General features: G+C 40.0%; 1 protein-coding gene across 1 annotated transcript in view; it reads right to left on the reverse strand.

Moving 5' to 3' along the window:
- Nucleotides 1-18208, reverse strand: part of LOC306797113 (muscarinic acetylcholine receptor M4-like) — a gene marked incomplete at both ends in the record, with an annotated part of 44540 nt that overhangs the window by 15558 nt on the left and 10774 nt on the right. The window contains 2 exons of the mRNA XM_079296295.1: nucleotides 208-362; nucleotides 2183-2781. Of these exons, the coding sequence (XP_079152421.1) occupies nucleotides 208-362; nucleotides 2183-2781 (754 nt within the window). The remainder of the gene's footprint in view (nucleotides 1-207; nucleotides 363-2182; nucleotides 2782-18208) is intronic.

The raw sequence follows: 18208 nt of genomic DNA on the forward strand, positions 1-18208 counted from the left end.
ACGCTCTCATAGATGGCGAGCCAAGTCTTGTAAGGTCTGTCACACAATGATGTTGATACAAAGTTCCAAGTTCCAAGAAGGATGGCATAACTCGAGGTGAAGTCCGTGGTGATGGTCATTGTTTGGTCTAATTGATCCATTTTTTCTCAGATTAAGTTATTACTTGTTGTTACTTGTATACTTCCATTAATTTATTTCATTCCTTACTTTATTCCCTTCTTCTCTTTCTTCTCTGGTTTGTGTTTGGAGACCCTACTCCTGGAGGCAAGGGAAATGTGGATGTACAGGACTGTCATAATAATGACAGGAAGATAGAATGCTGCTATAGCTGTCCCAAACGTCACTGCAGGGTTCGAAAGGAACTGTAAAAAGAAAGAAAAAAACCCTTACATGATCCATAGGGAATGTTCATACATATGCACGTTATACATACATTGATGTATTACTATATTAGGTACATATATACAGTCTAATGCAATCCAATACTCCTGAAATCAATCCTGTCTTTCTTCATTTTTCGTTCACACTGTGTTGCTTGAACTGTATATTGTCAAGGTTGCAGTAAGTGGTGGTGTTGCATTGCACTGCATCACATTGAAAGTATATTATTATGAATATCCATACATATACATTAGCGGTATTAGAGTAGTAGACATACTAGCACAGATCAAGAAATCGAGGGTGGGGCTCCATCATCGAGTCCAGGATGTCGACTGGTCTTTAAAGAGTTACATTTGCTACTGGATTACAGTCATTTAGCAGACGCTTTTATCCAAAGCAATTCAGATCTTACACACCATAGGCACAGCTACGGGAGAAATTAGGGGTTAAGTGCCTTGCTCAAGGCCACATCGACATGCGACTAGCGGAACCAGAGCCGGGGATCTAACCTCCGATCCTCTGATTGAAGGACGGCCCTGGTCTCCACTTTGCCACAGTCGCCCTCAGATATGTCACATGGATGCTGGGTAACTACTAGGGGTGTAACGGTTCACAAAATTCACGGTTCGGTTCGGTACGATACAGTGGAGCCACGGTTCGGTACGTTTCGGTACAGTAGAAAACTATAAATGCCAGAGAAATGTACTTGATTTTAAAATATATTTATTCATTACAACTAACATCATGAAGTTATTCTTTGACTTTGAACAATGATGGAACTATACCTGAGTGACCCATCTTCTGGGGTGTCTTCTTAGCAACACATAAGCATAAAAAACAAAAACTGCTCCTTAATGTTATGTAGTATTGTTACTTACATCTTGCTTACATCTTGTATTGTTACTTACATCTTGCAAAAGAGATTTTTAATCTCAATGGGACTACCTGTTTTTTTTTGTTTTTGTTTTTTTATTCAAACGTATTCGGTTCATCATGCGTACCGAACCGTGAGCCTCGTAAAGAACGGTTCAATACGAATACGCGTATCGTTACATCCCTAGTGACATAAAGTGATGCATTATCAGCACAATGTACCTACATTTACTAACATAACAAGAAGGAGATTTCAATTCTAATATGGTGCTGGGTAGTATACTGAAAAAATAAAGCATTATATTTGGTATTTATTTGAATCAATTGAGGGGCCTTTTCTAAGTTATATCGGGGTTCATTGCGTCTAAACATCATAATAAATCTATAACTCTTTGGTGCCCCTTTAGTTGGGGGCCCCAGGCAGTTGTATATCTTGGCAAATGGTTTAGTCTGCCTCTAGTGTATTTTCCTGTGAACCAGAGTATTTTTCCAACATAGTCCAACGGCAGTTTGTGAAAGAGTAACAAAAGTTGAATCTGTTGATTAGTTTACATGGACAAAAATGTTCAGTTTTCTTCCAATTACTCTGCGTGACTTTCAAACGAATGTATTTTAATTGCAAGTCGTTTTCGTTCCTGCACCACATTTTTTTTCGGGTCAGTTGGGACGACATTACCCAACAAAATGGACATTGGGAAAAACATCATAGTTGGGCTTAAAATAAATACGTAGAGGTTTAGGCACAAAATAAACGTTTTCGACATGAGCAACTTGAAAAAGTTGAATTTGTCCATGAAAACAAATCAATAAATTTGAATGATCATTTCAACAACTACCGTGAGACTGGATTGGTATTTCACTGGAGTTTCTGACCTTGAGTAGCTGCGACTCTGGTATGTTTTATTGGTTATAGTTTTAATTACTGTACCTGAATATAACATTCTCCAGGTGGCACTGTTCGCTGTCCAACGATGAACTGCCAAAACAAGATGGCAGGAGCCCACAAGACGAACGACAGGATCCATGCTGCTGCGATCATTAGTCCTGCCATCTTAGTTGTCCTTCTTGTCGGATACGATAGGGGTTTGGTCACGCAGAAATAGCGATCAAAGCTGATGATCAATAAATTCATCACTGAGGCGTTTGAGACGACATAATCTAAAGCTAGCCACAGGTCACAGACCACCGGCCCAAGTGGCCAGTAGCCAACAATGATGTAGACTGTGTACAAGTTCATGCTGAAAGCACCAATGATTAAGTCAGCGCATGCTAATGAAAATAAGAAATAGTTATTGACAGTTTGTAGGTGGCGGTTTACTTTGATGGAAAGCATAACTAAAATATTCCCTGTGACAGTCACAAAGCTCAAAGATCCAGTAACCAGTGCAATAAAAAACATCTCCAGGGCTTTATATGAACTCCCAGCCCCCGCTTCTTCGTCCACAAGAGAGCAGAATGTTGAATCATTAGAGGACATGTTGCATGAGGTGTTGGAAAACAGGTCAGCTGATTGGCTGACCGATGACCCTGTAGGAAGAAAGAAAGAGATAAAAGCATGGAGAAATAAAAATACGAGGTGTACATCATCGTCATAGTGGCAGATGACCTGTAATTCAATTATAATGCCGTGTTCACACCAGACACAGTGCAAATTTTCCGCGTGAGTAGATTACATACAAAGTCAATGCACAGACGTGAATAAATGTGAATTTGCGCCGGGCAGGACGAATGAAGGGGCATTGGAATTTTTCAACTGCCTATTAGCGTTGAGATGCTGTCATCAGTGATGTCCTGCCATTGTTAAATCAGGAAGAAAATATTGTAGCTGTAGGTGGGCACCCAGAGCTCTACGATACCTCATATTAGACCGGACAAAACTAGGTGTATAAATGTATGTGTGTAATCCATATGGTACAAATAATGAAAAAGATTTGTACGCATATATGACGTTATGTTGAGTGTTGATGGAGCTGCTAGCATAGAATAGTACCGATCGATCCGAGCTCCATTGAGAAAACAAGTATTATAAAAGGTATTTGCTTGTCGTCAGTGGTGTATAGTAACGAAGTAGAAATACTTCCTTACTGTACTTAAGTTGTTTTTTTGGATATCTGTACTTTACTTTACTATTTATATTTCTGTTGAATTTTACTTTTACTTCACTACATTTTGCAAAGAAAACTGATACTTTTACTCCGATACATTTCCCCTGAAACCTTCGTTACTCGCTACAAAATCAAATCTATCTTCAGAAACAAAATGAATCATGAGAGCAGCGTCGGGGACTGTGGTGGAACACAGACTGCAAGCAAGCAGGTTTGTTGAATCAGTGGTGCTAGCAGCAAGTTAAATCATTGGTTCATCACGTTAATGCACAATTGCAAACAAGTGCTCTCAAAGCCGCGGTGCTTTGATTCCCAGTGATGCCCAGGATGCTACATGCTATAGCTAGCGAGCGACAACATGAGTAGAATTCCACACAGGACGGGTGGGATGAGGAGAGGTGGATGGGTCAAACTAACACTGGTGTTTCCTCCAGGAGGCCGCAGTTTGTGCTGTGTGTGAAACAAGAAGCCAATGTTGATTTATTTGTGACGTGACTTCCGTACTTAAGCAACGCCACTTTATTTCAATAAACGCCAGATATTTGAACGCAAACCACGATCTTTTCCTAAACCTAACGAAGTAGTTTCATCGCCTAAACCTTCGTTGTTTCCTATGAAGATGGAAGTTTATTTTGAAAAGACAGAATGCATGTAACAAGCGAAAACAGACTCATGTTGCTGGACTTTTGCAGGAAAAACTCACGAAAAATGAGAAGTAACTTTTTGTAAGATATCAATAAAACGGGGATGAATTTATATCATTGTATAAAGAGAGTGACATGAGAAGATCAATCTCATGTCTATAAGTTAAATCAGCTATAATCACTCTTTTAAAGTGATTTGTGACTCGTCTAAAACATTTAAAAAAGGAATAACTTCAATAGAATCATTCTATACACTGTAGCTTCTTTACATTCTAATAGAATGTAAAGAAGTTACATTCTAATACAATGTAACTTCTTTGCATTCTAATAGAATGTAAAGAAGTTACATTCTAAAACAATGTAACTTCTTTACATTATAATAGAATGTAAAGAAGTTACATTCTAATACAATGTAACTTCTTTACGTTCTAATAGAACATAAAGAAGTTACATTCTAATACAATGAAACTTCTTTACATTCTAATAGAACGTAAAGAAGTTACATTCTAATACAATGTAACTTCTTTACATTATAATAGAATGTAAAGAAGTTACATTCTAATACAATGTAACTTCTTTACATTCTAATAGAACGTAAAGAAGTTACATTGTATTAGAATGTAACTTCTTTACATTCTAATAGAACGTAAAGAAGTTACATTCTAATACAATGTAACTTCTTTACATTCTAATAGAAAGTAAAGAAGTTACATTCTAATACAATGTAACTTCTTTACATTCTAATAGAACGTAAAGAAGCTACATTGTATTACAATGTAGCTTCTTTACGTTCTATTAGAATGTAAAGAAGTTACATTCTAATACAATGTAACTTCTTTACATTATAATAGAATGTAAAGAAGTTACATTCTAATACAATGTAACTTCTTTACATTAAAATAGAACGTAAAGAAGTTGCATTCTAATACAATGTAAAGAAGTTACATTCTAATACAATGTAACTTCTTTACATTCTCATAGAATTGTCTTTTGAAGATGAACAGGACATTTTTCAGTTTCAAGTAATGACTGGGTTGTTACTTTCGGTGCTGCTTTAGTATTGATCATGTTTTGATATTTGAGTCATGTTGTGGATGATCAGATGGAGTTATGATGGTAGCAGTCGCCCAATTGCAGATTCAGCTTGAGCAAAACCTTTGTCTATTGTGTTCAAATCAGGCCCATAGGAGTTTACAAGGCAGGCGTCCTTTCTCTAAACACTGACCTGATGCATCAAGTGGATATTTTTTGCTGAACACAATATTATGCATTGGCCCTCTACATCCTCTAGTCGGAATGAGCAGACTTATAAACGCACTGTTACAACTCCTTCATAGTGTCATATTGCTTTTCGGAGAATTATGATGATAAGTTCATAGTAGATGCAAAAGTATACTTATGTACAGTGGCGGGCCGTCAGGGCCTGCAAGGCCTTCTCTGGCAAGGCCTCTCTGCAAGGCCTTCTCTGGTTTGGAGAACAGAACAACTAAAACACACCATAAACAGTGATGCTTATACCTGGTAGATGACAGTAAGTACATGAACAGAAGAGCCAAACTCAAAACAGAGATTCAGGTTCAATACAAAAGTGCTTAACGCTTGTGCTCTCATTTCATGCACAGCCACATACCAGGGTCCTATTTTAGATTTCAGACACATTTTCACCATAAGGTAATATCATAATCCAACCTCTGTACAGCACCATGCCGCTCAGAAAATAAAACTGAATGAGATACAATTGGGTTACAACTCAGAAAAGAATGTGAATATATAAAGTGTGGTTTATACCACTGGATAAGCCTGACTGAAGTTCCTAGACATGAGTCATGTATTTGTGCTGATCATTTTAGCTTTGCTACCTTGAAATGAGTTTCATCTTAACCCTCTCACTCGGCAGAGAAGCTGTTCCTCGCAGATTCTGAAGTCCTTTTCCAGCATACTCACAGGTTTTCATGGAGAGAGGGTGTTTTTGCCTCGTTTACTTAGTATGTGTTGTCTTATGTCCAAGCAGGTTGGTAGGCTCATTGTCCAGAACAGATACAATCCAAGTAGACTATGCACAATGTAAAGGAAAGAAAATGTCATTACTTTTAAAAGGTGCAAAATCTGAGATTGGGAGCTTTTCTGTTGCCTCTCAGCCGCTCTCCACGTCTTCGGCTGAGCCGGCAGCTCACAGCTAACGGTGCTAACAGCGCTAACGGGGCAAACAGCGCTAACGGTGCAAACAGCGCTAATGGTGCAAATTATGGCGAGAGTGCTGACAGAGTTTACATAGTTTACCTGAGGGGGAACCGGACAACAGTTCCCTCCATAGACTATAGTTGTTAGTTGAAATATTAATGAACTGAATGTTAAATACAGCTCCTTTATAGTGAACTATTGCAAAGATTTCAATTGTGTCCACCATTTTCCCAGTAGATGGTATATGCCATCAAAATATACGTTTTAATTTCAATCTAAAGATGTTCAAAACTTGTGTACAAGATCAAAGTAGATTTGAACTTGAAAATGACCCAACATTAATTGAAGATTTTACAGTGCTTATGTAACGTCAATGTCGTCTATGTATTGTGTTGCAGAAATATCCTCTACCCATCTTGTCTTGTGATACCTCTTGTGCCTCGACAGGCGATAATGAGTCACCGTAGTGTCCTGTCTTCAGTCCAGAGGACAAATAAGTACAGCTGTCCCGAGGGCTCGTCAATCACATTGAAGATACAGGGTCTGTGTGCATTTTGATAGTTTGTTTATTGGATTGAATCCAAAGTAGCAGAAACTGCTTTTTAATATAACTGATGACTTTACAATACATTACAATACAATGAATCTTAATTTTGTCGTAGACCCAGTAACAGACGTGAAAGACTGCCCTCTATTTGTTTGGAACATGTGGCCAGGTATTACACATTTGCACTTTTAAGCCAATGTGGCTTAAAGGGCGGCTCTGGCTCAGAAGTAGAGTAGAGTGGGTCATCCTTCAATCAGAAGAGTGACGGCTCCTCCAGTCTGTTGTGTTCATTCTGTACACATGACATCTATCACACTTCTGTCCATCCTGATCCTCTGTTGATCGAACCTGAGGTTTCTTCCTTTTTTTCTCCCCATTAAATGTTTTTTTGGGGGAGTGTTTCCTGTTCCAATGTGAGGCTCCGAGACAGAGGATGTCGTATGTGTACAGATTGTAAAGCCCTCTGAGGAGAATTTGTGATTTTGTGCCATAGAAAATAAAATGAAATGTAATTGATTTGAACTGAACATTGTATTGTTTTCCATCTGGTCATTATGTTCAGGGATTTCAGGTACAGCTGTTCAATGTTTCTAGATCTTTAAAATCTTTTTTCCTTCACTTCATTTTTTTCCCTTTTTGTGTTTGTCCGAGTCACCGTCATTGTATACTGGTTATTGTAGCCTAGTTTAAAAAAAAAGAACCTTGTAAATAAAAAAAGCTTCGTATATTAGGTTTTTTTTGGCTGTCAAAAATATCAACAAAGAAAGGATCTTGTGAATTGACATGCATGTGATCAAGTCATTAACAGACAATAACAAAAATTAAGAAATAAAAAATGCCCATCACAATCTAATCTGAATGCGTATTCACACACACTCTCACACAGATGGCCCCGCCTACAGGAAACAGGGAACCACTCCAAGTGATCAGTTGGGTTGAGGGGCTGCTGGTTGTTTTAGGACAACTTGTCTGTCTTCAGTATTTCTCTGCAGTGTGCAGACCTACCTGCAAACTTTACCTCCAGACTGATGAGGAACTTTGCATTGGTTGAATGTGGACGTGTAGAGGGCAGGATGAGAAGCTAAACCAGCTGTGCACATTTACAGGTTGATTTGGGATTTATAAAAGGAAATTGCACAGAGCCAGGTGTCTCATTTATAAAACAGTGTGTAGGATGTTTCAAAGGAGGAAATGAGGAAACGTCAAAATATTTCACAAAAAAACATAGCACTGTCACTGCTACAATGTAGGTCATAAAGAATATAACTAAAGCCCTAGACCAGAGGTCTTCAACAGGGGGTCCGCGAAATGTTTGGTTGGTAAGACAACATTTTTTCTTTAAACATGAATTTGTCCATATTTTAAGAGTTCAGTATTGTATGAAAGATAACAGGTATGTTTATGCATGGCAGTGGCACGAATAGGCCATCACTCATTCTTTGTTTCCACAATTATGTTTAAAATAAAAACATAAATGTGAATAGCTTGTATGCATGATTATCATGCAATTGACAGACAATGTTGATATTGGCATTGGTATCAGCTGACAAGGTGTGTTTATAAAAGGCAGTGGCACGGCCTCCCTACTCACTGTACTTTGCACATGTTTAAAATAAAAACATGAATATATGAACCTGTGTATTATTTGAATAGCTTAGTATTGAATGCACAATAAAGAGCTACTAGGCCCATTTCATTTTATACAATATATATAGTCGGGGGTCCCTGCTCCATCTCTCTATCAGTTTGGGGGTCCTTGGCCTGAAAAACGTTGAAGACCCCTGCCCTAGACAATGAGCAGGGCTGTCTTACTCTGTTCGTAGACCTCTCTAAGGCCTTTGTTGACCACAATACTTAATTGGACGTTTTCAAGCTGTTGTTTTTCTGAACATGCATGGGGGATCTGCCAATTATCTCAAACACAGAACCCAGGCGTATTAGTTAGAGGTGTCACAATCAGGCATTGCCTTCTGTGTTCTGTGTCTTTCTGTAGCTCCTCCCTCCTCACTCTACCTGTCAGCCACTCCCTCAGCACCAGTCTAACTCCCTTCACCTGCCCCTGATCACGAATCAAGCACTCCCTCATCAGCACAACTCTCCTCACCTGTTCTAGCCACTATTTAAACCTCTGCCTCTCAGTCACTCACTGCCAGATCATTGTGTTCTACCTGCCTGTTTGGCTCGTCCTGTTCCCGGGTTCCCCGGCTGCCTGCCTTGTCTCGTTCCTGCTGGGTTATCCCCCTCTTGTCTTGTGCTTGGACTCCCTCTTGTGTTATGGTAACGATTGTGTTTAATAAACACCTGCTTCACGCTACTCTGCCTGGTCTGCGTTTGAGTTCTCTACCACACCCCGTGACAAGAGGGTGCTACTTTGAAAGTTGCCAGGCCTCAAGGGGGTACCACAAGGTTTGGTTCTGGGCCCTTTATTATTTACTCTATACATAAATTGTCATGGGCAGAATGTCCTTTCATTTCTATGCAGATGAGTTATTTATTTATTTGCACCCACTACTGCTAAGATGTTTGAGTATATTCACTCTGCATTTGAGTACAATATCAAACTACACTTACTTGACTTTACTACCTCAAGAATGGTTAGGGTAACTTAGCTACTTGACCAACTTACAAGTGAATTCTTGTTGTACAAACAAATGAAAGAGATGAAGAACCCCTCAGCATGCAGCCACCTTGCTACCAGACATTACTGGTGCATTCGACCTTCAAGCTGCAAATCATAAAGTGTTCAGCACATCAGTCATTATCTGCAGTTGCAGCACGTTGGGCTGACTGCTGGTTTTCCTGGCTGGTTTTCCTGAAGTGGCCAACGAACTGTCTAGTAAAGGAACTACCCTACTTTCTCTGGGCCCCTCTCCTCTGCCTGTCTGGTTGCACCATTGCTCACAGAGCTTTCTGGAATCTTTCTCCTCCCACCTGATGATGTCCGCAACCCATTTCTTGCAGGCCAACCCCTCTGACTCCAATGCTCTGCAGAGTGACTTCCCCCTGTTACCAACTCCATTCCCTTCCCTCTGCTGGCTTTCAAGGATGAGGAACTGGTCATTTCCAGTGAATCTCTCCAAGCTTGAGCTCAAGGTTTGATCTGTTTGTTTGAGAATAGGGAAAGATTGTGGTCATGGTTCAAATAAATTGAACATTGACCGACAGTGGTCAGAGGCCAACAATCCACTCTGACCCACACCAACAGGTTTTTCAACACGTTCTCACTCCCTGCTCAGACGTCTACTACTAAGGAGGATGGCTTTACATTGAGTTAGTTGAATGCCCAGTGCGCCTCATACAGACGCGAAAGGGTGCTTCGCTGCTTCAGTATCAGACGCCGAGTTCCACTGACCAAGCGCTGCCGTTGGACGAGCTCAAAGTACCAATACCACATTGTAATAATTACTCCATTGCTTTCAGAAGTCCTGCATGATTATCTGGATAATCAGTCATGGACACTAATTCACCACATGTTATAATGTGCTGATTCAATTCCAGTGTACAAAAAGGAGAGAACAGACTGCTGTGATTGTGATGCTACTCAGTGGTTAATGAAACACTAATAACCAGAGAGGGGTCTGATTAGAGGAGCTTAACAATAACCTTGCATGCAAGTAAAGTGGATGCCTCACATTTGTACAGTACTTGAGTAAATGTACATCATATATTTTAACAACGTAAAGTGAAGAGAGAAAAGCTAAATCCTGGCCATGAATACATGGCTTAGTGGAAGGATTCTATGTGCACCTGTGAGCTCAATTTCAAAGTATTCGTGCTTAGCTATCAATGCCTACTGCCATTTTATGTTTGTCATGGCTGCAAATATGTTTGAGGGGAAACTAATCCAGTAAAATATGAAAGAAGTTAACACAATTAACATGCAACATTATGTTTGAATTATTACAGATTCTGCATGGAAGTAGTTTTCTTTAATGTCAGCTTGAATACATGCATGCTTCACATACATATTCAAAATGCTGTGACATCAATACATACATATTTCCATCGTACATACAGTATGTAGCTGACCAGCACATAACCATGAGACACGTGTTTTATACACAGACACTCTCCTGGTATTAGTTCAGAAATACCAAGCTATGAGGTATTTAAACATGAATGTAACATATCTGCAGTGTTTGGATCATGTATGCATAACCTGCCTCTCTATGACGCCACATCGCTCTTGAACAATGATACTGTATATTTAGCCAACTGTGGTTGTCTTTAAATATTATCATGATAGCATGAAGGACACATACCACGAGTCACAGTTATAGTTATAAAATCAGAAATAAAGGAAGTAAGATTTAATATAGGGTAAGTAATGTATGAATGTATCATTACAGAATACAATGTTACTATATATATGTATATATATGTATATGTATGTATATATATGTATATATATGTATGTATGTATATATATGTATATATATATATATATGTCACAGCCGCCTCTTTCCAACTCGACCATGTCATCATCTATCCTAACAATGAACCCTAAATTACAAAAGAGAAAAAAAGAAAGCCTTTAAAAACAAAGACAGGGCAGGACTCCCAGTAGTTCAAGTTAAACAACAAGTTACGGTAAACAACTCCTTATGAAAGTAAAAGAACAATGGCAAACAATGGAAGAGTGCTTTCAGACTTCAAACACTACAAAGAATTGTGACACAATGAGATCAGGGCCCTGTACTTTGAAGCAGGATTTGGGCTTAGCGAGGTAACTCTGGGTCTTCACTTCTTAGAGGGGTAGATCCCCATGGCAACTGATGCTGAACAGCTAACAGCTAAGGACAGACTCATCCACACAGAAGACTTGGCTTAGAGTCTGTATGAAATATACAACACAGGCCGACGAGAGGCACATTACTATTGATTTCATCAGCAGCATCTTGCACATGCATATATGCATATATACAGAACATGAGCAGCGAGCCAGCAACAAGGCCTTTGCCATCACACTGTTGCAACATTTATACCTCTCTAACATGGGCATACAGACAACCAGCAGCCTGCCCTCTACTGAAATATTCATCGAAAATAGACATTATATTAAATTCTACAACTGCAGACGTTCAGCGGTTTTATTCCTCATTTACCTTCTGCAGCTTTAGACCTTAAGAAGTCTGAATGTATGCTGACTAACACACAATGACCTGCTCTCAAACTGAACGTTTCAAATGGAAATCCATTAGCACTGTGACGCATTCAAAGACCACATTAAACAGCCTGGCTGTTACGATGACAAGGTGACACAGTGTTTATCCTGTTTATCACAGGATAAACACAGTGTTTATCCTGTGATAAACACTGTGCCACCTTGTCATCGTAACAGCCAGGCTGATTAACTGCATGTTATTGTTGGAGATGTAGTTTGGTCTTGGATCGGATTTGTTTTGACATGTTGGGAACACTTATGTGTATGTATATATGTATGTATGTATGTATGTATGTATGTATGTATGTATGTATGTATGTATGTATGTATGTATGTCTGTATGTATGTATATACACATAAGTGTTCCCAACATGTCAAAACAAATGTATATGTATGTATATATATGTATATGTATGTATATGTATATATATGTGTGTGTGTGTATATGTATGTATATGTGTATGTGTTGTGATGGGAAAATATGTCATGGTCTTATGCTTTAGGATTGAAGAATGTAAGTCTTTAAAAGTGAAGGCACAAAACCTATTTGAGTAGATGATTCTATCAGTTTTGCATCCAGGTGTCTTGTTTTTTGTTATCTGTTATCTTGTTATCTGTTTTCCTGTGCATTGTTTCTGTCTTCAAAGACGGCAACACACAGGTCTAGATTACGGTACTTCCTGATCAGCATCAGCTGAAGAGCATGACCCTCTGTATGTATATGTGATGTCTGATGGTAAAACAGGCTTATTCGGACTCTGTATTTCTTGTATCTGAACTCTTTTGATTGGGTCACTGACCCAATCAAGGGAAGCAGTATAAATGTCCATGTATCTGACTATGTTGTCAGAGCACCTTACACAGATGACGGCGATGTGTCTGTGTGACGTGTTCTCTTTGCTTGCAAGCAAATAAATTGACTATTACAACTTTGATCGTTCATCCAGACTCTGTTTCATTTGACATTGATTTGTTAACACTTTAACACTCTTCTCCCGACTTTTCATAGAAATATTCCACAACAATTTGGCGTTGTCGGCAGGATTCGCTGTCTGTCTATCAGAGCTCCAGAGGGACTGACCGGAGGAGAAGGCCTCTCCAGGAATCCACAACTGAAGTTCCTGTCTCATACCTCATTAGCAGAGAGAGAGAGAGCCGGCAGACCCGAGGGAGTTTCTGATTGACGGCACGCGAATCCAACGAAAAAGAATTAATTTCTACAAACGGGTAAGAAAGTTAAAATTCCAATTGTAAAAGTAATGGTAAAATTAGACTAAGGTCATATGATTTAACAGACACAGATGAATGGTCAAGTAGTCATTTTTTAATTTTTATTATTTGGGTAAAACAATTGTTTTTGACGTTCGTGTTTTCGTTTTACGAATATGGTTCATGTAAACTCCCTTTTTCATTTTCTGGCATATCACTATTTGCACGCTTTTACGTAGAAGACAGGATTGTGTTATACGGTGATGATTTAACTCAGAATAAAAACATTTTGAGATCGTAACACAGATCGCTTGACTACAGATATAGGTTTGTTGTAAGACCGTTGTTATGCGCTAAATACGTGAATTCTACTAAAGTAATTGATAGAATAAGATTCGTGCGCCAATACGTGAATTCTATACTGATAGAATAAGACCGTGACAAATAATTAAACGTGAACTTCAAATAAGGTTTTTGCAAAATTTTTCCTTGGTAAAGAAATTAAGCCTTACGACGACGGTCGTATTGTAACGGTAACGTTAACGTATCCACGCCTGAAAGATGGGTGGTAAAGATAGTAAGAGCGCGGAGCCCTCGGGTCCGATAGTGGATGTGATGAGACAGAAAGATGGAAACTGGTGTTTAGAATGCCTCACGTACTGGTTAAAGGAGTTTGGTTTTCCTGAAAACGGCTGATTGAGCGCCGCGAAGCTCAAAATGTTAAGAGGGGATTTAGAAGGTAAATTGAAACAGATTAAATGTATGAAGAAAGACCGAGTCAAAGACTTAGAAATAAAAGTGAAACATTTGGGAATGATAAAAGTCATAGAATGAGTCTGAGCAGCCCGATGCCAAGGTCTTACCTCCGATAATAAATTAATGTGGGACAAGGACAATCAGACTGCCAAACAATTGGAAAAATGAACTAAATTGGGATTCCCTGAAAGAGGCAGTTTTTAGCCTATGATTAAAATTTGATTAACTCAAAACGTGCTTGGAGCAGAGAAAGAGGTGAAGCAGATACAAATAAGTTGATGTCCAAGAGGAAACAAAAATAGGTGTAACTGTTTAAAATAGACAGAGAGGCATATGAGCAGAGAGAGAGAGGAATGCAGGGGTGAGACACACACACACACACACACACACACACACACACACACACACACACACACACACACACACAGAAGCACGCACACACAGAAACACAGAGATCTAAGCATTGTATCTCTACATGAGACAACGTTGTCTAACATTTGCTGCTGAACTTTCGGCAGCTGTTTTGTTTTGTTTGTTTTGTTGATTTTTAGTCCTTGGTCCTGGTCTGGGGATTCCGCTTCCTGCTGTATGCTCCCCAGCCACAAACAACTTGAACGACACCCACCACTCAACACGTCGAGGATAAAGAAGACGAACGAGACTCGTCAAAATCTACAGGTACCATGTCAATGCTCACAACTACAGAAAATATCTGCGGCATTCAAACCTGCAGTGGGTGCATACGACAATGGTGAAAACTGGCCGTAGCGTATCAACATGCGGTGACAGCCCTGACTGAACTTTGTAAGAAGGCTTTCCGCCATCCATAAGCCTGGAGAACATCACACAAGAGAGTTGTGTGACATGCAGCATGCTGAACATGAGGATCAGTTCAACAACGGACAACAGAGAAGTTTCGTCAGCACAGATGCAAGCATGCCCAGCTGATCAGGGCATGAGAGGAAGCTGAAAGAGACTTTTGACACACACCAACTGAAGACTTTGTGTGCCATAAATGTGGCAGCTTGAACATTGAGGAACAGATGCTCACGCTCCATGAACAAGGAGTGGTGGGAGGGCTCGACAATCAGCCATCAGGGGGGGTGCAGCAGGGACCGGAGTGAGACCAGAGCTGGACCAACGACGCGCACACAAATACAACACAGAGGGTGAGTTAACTTTAGATTCTTTAGATGACAAACTTGTACATTTAATACACACATTAGGAACTAGACAAACACCACTCACACCCACATATGTATTCGAATGAGATTGAAGGATTTAGAAAGTCACAGCAAGTCACGTTAACTGTTAAGAAAAAAAAAAGAGAAAATGTTTAGACTGTCACATGCAGGCTGATTCACTTCACTGCACAGCACATGGGTTACGTGAACGAGATGCAAGGTTAGAGGAAGTAAGAGTTTGTTGGACAAAAAGTACTGCTGCTGTCTGTTTCTCTGTGTCCCACACAATCTGAGTTTGTAAAGGGGGAGGATTCCACATGTTTCCACATGTTTCCACATGTTTCCACATGTTTCCACATGGTACAAGCCCAGGACTGGTGTGAAGGACATGTCTGACTGGCAGCAAGTCAGACTCAATTCACTGACTTCAGCAATATAGAGGATCCTGGTAATGTACAGTAACAAAGGTGACTTACACAAATCAATTTTATCAGTAAAAAGAGTCATTCAACTTATGTTTGATAAAACACACACACACATCTGTCAACATGGCTGAGCTGTCTCAAATGAGAGGCTATTGAAAGTATTACACCTGTTTTTGAGTTTTTATTGAAGGCTGTATAATAATGGAGTGTGATGATTCACCAGTGTGCGCACTAAAATTTACCGGTAAAGAAAATTCATGGTCTGAGGGAACCAATTGAGTGACGATTTGGCGAACATTTGTAAGCAGGTTTGGTGCAGCCGCGAGCACCTCAAATTTCTAATCCACACACCATTATGTCACTCATCCCTCCAGACTTATTTCGTCGTCGACTTGGCCAATGCATATTTTATTTTATTTTATTTTTTTTATTTTTCCTGTACCTGTGCACAAGGACAGTCAATTTTTTGCTTTCTCATAAAGGAAGAGTCTCTACCTGGACCCAGGTGTCCTTAGGGTTATTCAGAAAGATAGGATTAGATTAGATTAGGACAACTTTATTAATCCCCAGTGGGGAAAAACTTTTGCCACCCAAAAGCCCTGATGTGTTTAACAAAGCCTTGTGAAACAATCTGGTTGATTTACACTTACCAAATGGTTCAGCCTTTTTACGATATGTTGATGATATCATGATTTGCAGGCCGAAGAAGAAGCATGTAAATTAGAATAATTTAGACTTACAGTTGTCCTATTTAGGTTTTGGCTCAAGCCTAACCGTCCAAATTGCAATTTGCTCTCGATAAAGTTTCATATCTGGGACATGTGATCACAGCAGAGGACAAAAACCCTCCCTCCCAAAATAATACAGGCAATTCAAACTGTGCCTAAATTATGAACGAAGAAACGAATGATGAGCTTCTTAGGAATGACGTCATATTATAGAAAGTGGATCCCAAACTAGTCAGAAAGAGAGGTACTCCTCTCTTCCATGATTCATGGTAATATCTTTATGCGCAAGACGAACTGACCCAGACTGATTACTTGACTGCTGTTTTTAATGACATAGAGGACGCATTACTATCAGCTCCGACACTTGGACTATCTGAATTTGACACACTGTTCATACAATACGTTGACCTGAGAGACGGTTACATTACTAGGTTAGACCTCACAGCACCAGGACCTCTTCTGTCTGCATGTTGTTGCACGTGATATTGCGACACGTTTCCTTATGCTTTTTTTTTTTTTTTTACAGATTAGAGCAAATGAATACAATAGATTTGCCTAACACTACTTTGAAACGATACTACCCTTAATCCTAACACTCTTTTTCCTCCTCCAGCAGATGGAAGGCTGATTAACTATGTAGTTTCTCTTCAACAGGTCTGCATACAGAGACCTGACCTCACCGACACTCCCACTAACGCTTTTGATCCCATTTCTACAGGAAATGCTGAAGCTGATGTTGTGAAGGCGATTTTTTTTTTGTTTTTGTTTTAGGTTCGGTGTGTCTACGGAAATATTTCTCACTTAGGATATTCGATTGTTGTAAAATTATGTATGGCTTAGCTTAGATAGATTGCTATGTGGTCTCTTCCATTATTACGCTAAATTAGGTTACAGCAGAGCTTATCGTACTCATGGAAGCCTGCAAACTCGCAGAGGGTAACACTGTGACTATTCACACTGACTGCAGATATGATTTTGGTGCATTATGGAAACACAGACAGTTTTCTAAAATCTGACGGTAAACCTTGTTTGCCTAAACATTATTTCTCACTGAGTTGACTCATGGGTTAGACCATGTGTCAAAAGGGGGGATGTTAAATGTTAAGCATTAAATGAAACACTTAAGACCAAGTTAGCAAAATGTTGTGCTGACACACACAGGTCTGTCTTGGACAAAAGCTTTTGGTTTTCCTCCCCATGTGGGCACGGAAGCACCGAGAGCACCATTTCCCTCAAACCGCCTTATGCGAACATAAAATGTAAACATATTGTGCACAATTGTCGTTTGCTCTATCTCACATAAGACAACAGGTAGCAGCTGCCCTCCAGAGACCAGCTGAAGGACCTCTCCATAAGCTGCAGCCTGGTGATTTCGTGGTGGTGAAAGACTTCAGAAGGAAGTCCATTCCAGGTCCTCCTCGTCACTCAAACGGCTGTCAAAGTAGCTGAGAGGGCAACCTGGGTTCACGCGTCACACTGCAAAAAGGTTCCAGACCCAGGAGAAGCTTCAGGTGAGCGAGCGCCTACACCAAGTGTCAGCCAACCGGCACCACCGAGGGACGAGAGACGGACGACGGTGCCATCGACAGAGGAGATGCAGTGATTCACGGACGGGATCACGACGAGCAGTTAGCCGACAGACACGTGCGTGTTCTGTGTTTACTGTCTACAACTGGACGTGGATGCCACGCAAGAAAGACGGCTAGAAGAGCCCCTCTCGACACGTGTTTATGCCAACAAACACAAGAAAAGGAGAACGCACAACAAAGATGAAGAGCAACCACGACCAGCGCAACAACACGACTTTTGACTCAGACAATGACAACTCAACGACGCATAACTGTACCAGACGCACCGCAGTAAAAAAAAAAAAAACTTGAAACATGATCTCTCAGCTCTTCGCCAAACAGCTGACTATGTATTGTCGTGTGGCAACTAACGACCAACAACTTGACCTGTTTCCTATTACTGACTATGCGGACGACTTTGACAGCAACACTGACTCCTTTGA

This window comes from Melanostigma gelatinosum (assembly GCF_949748355.1).
Source record: "Melanostigma gelatinosum genome assembly, chromosome: 24".
Taxonomy (NCBI): domain Eukaryota; kingdom Metazoa; phylum Chordata; class Actinopteri; order Perciformes; family Zoarcidae; genus Melanostigma; species Melanostigma gelatinosum.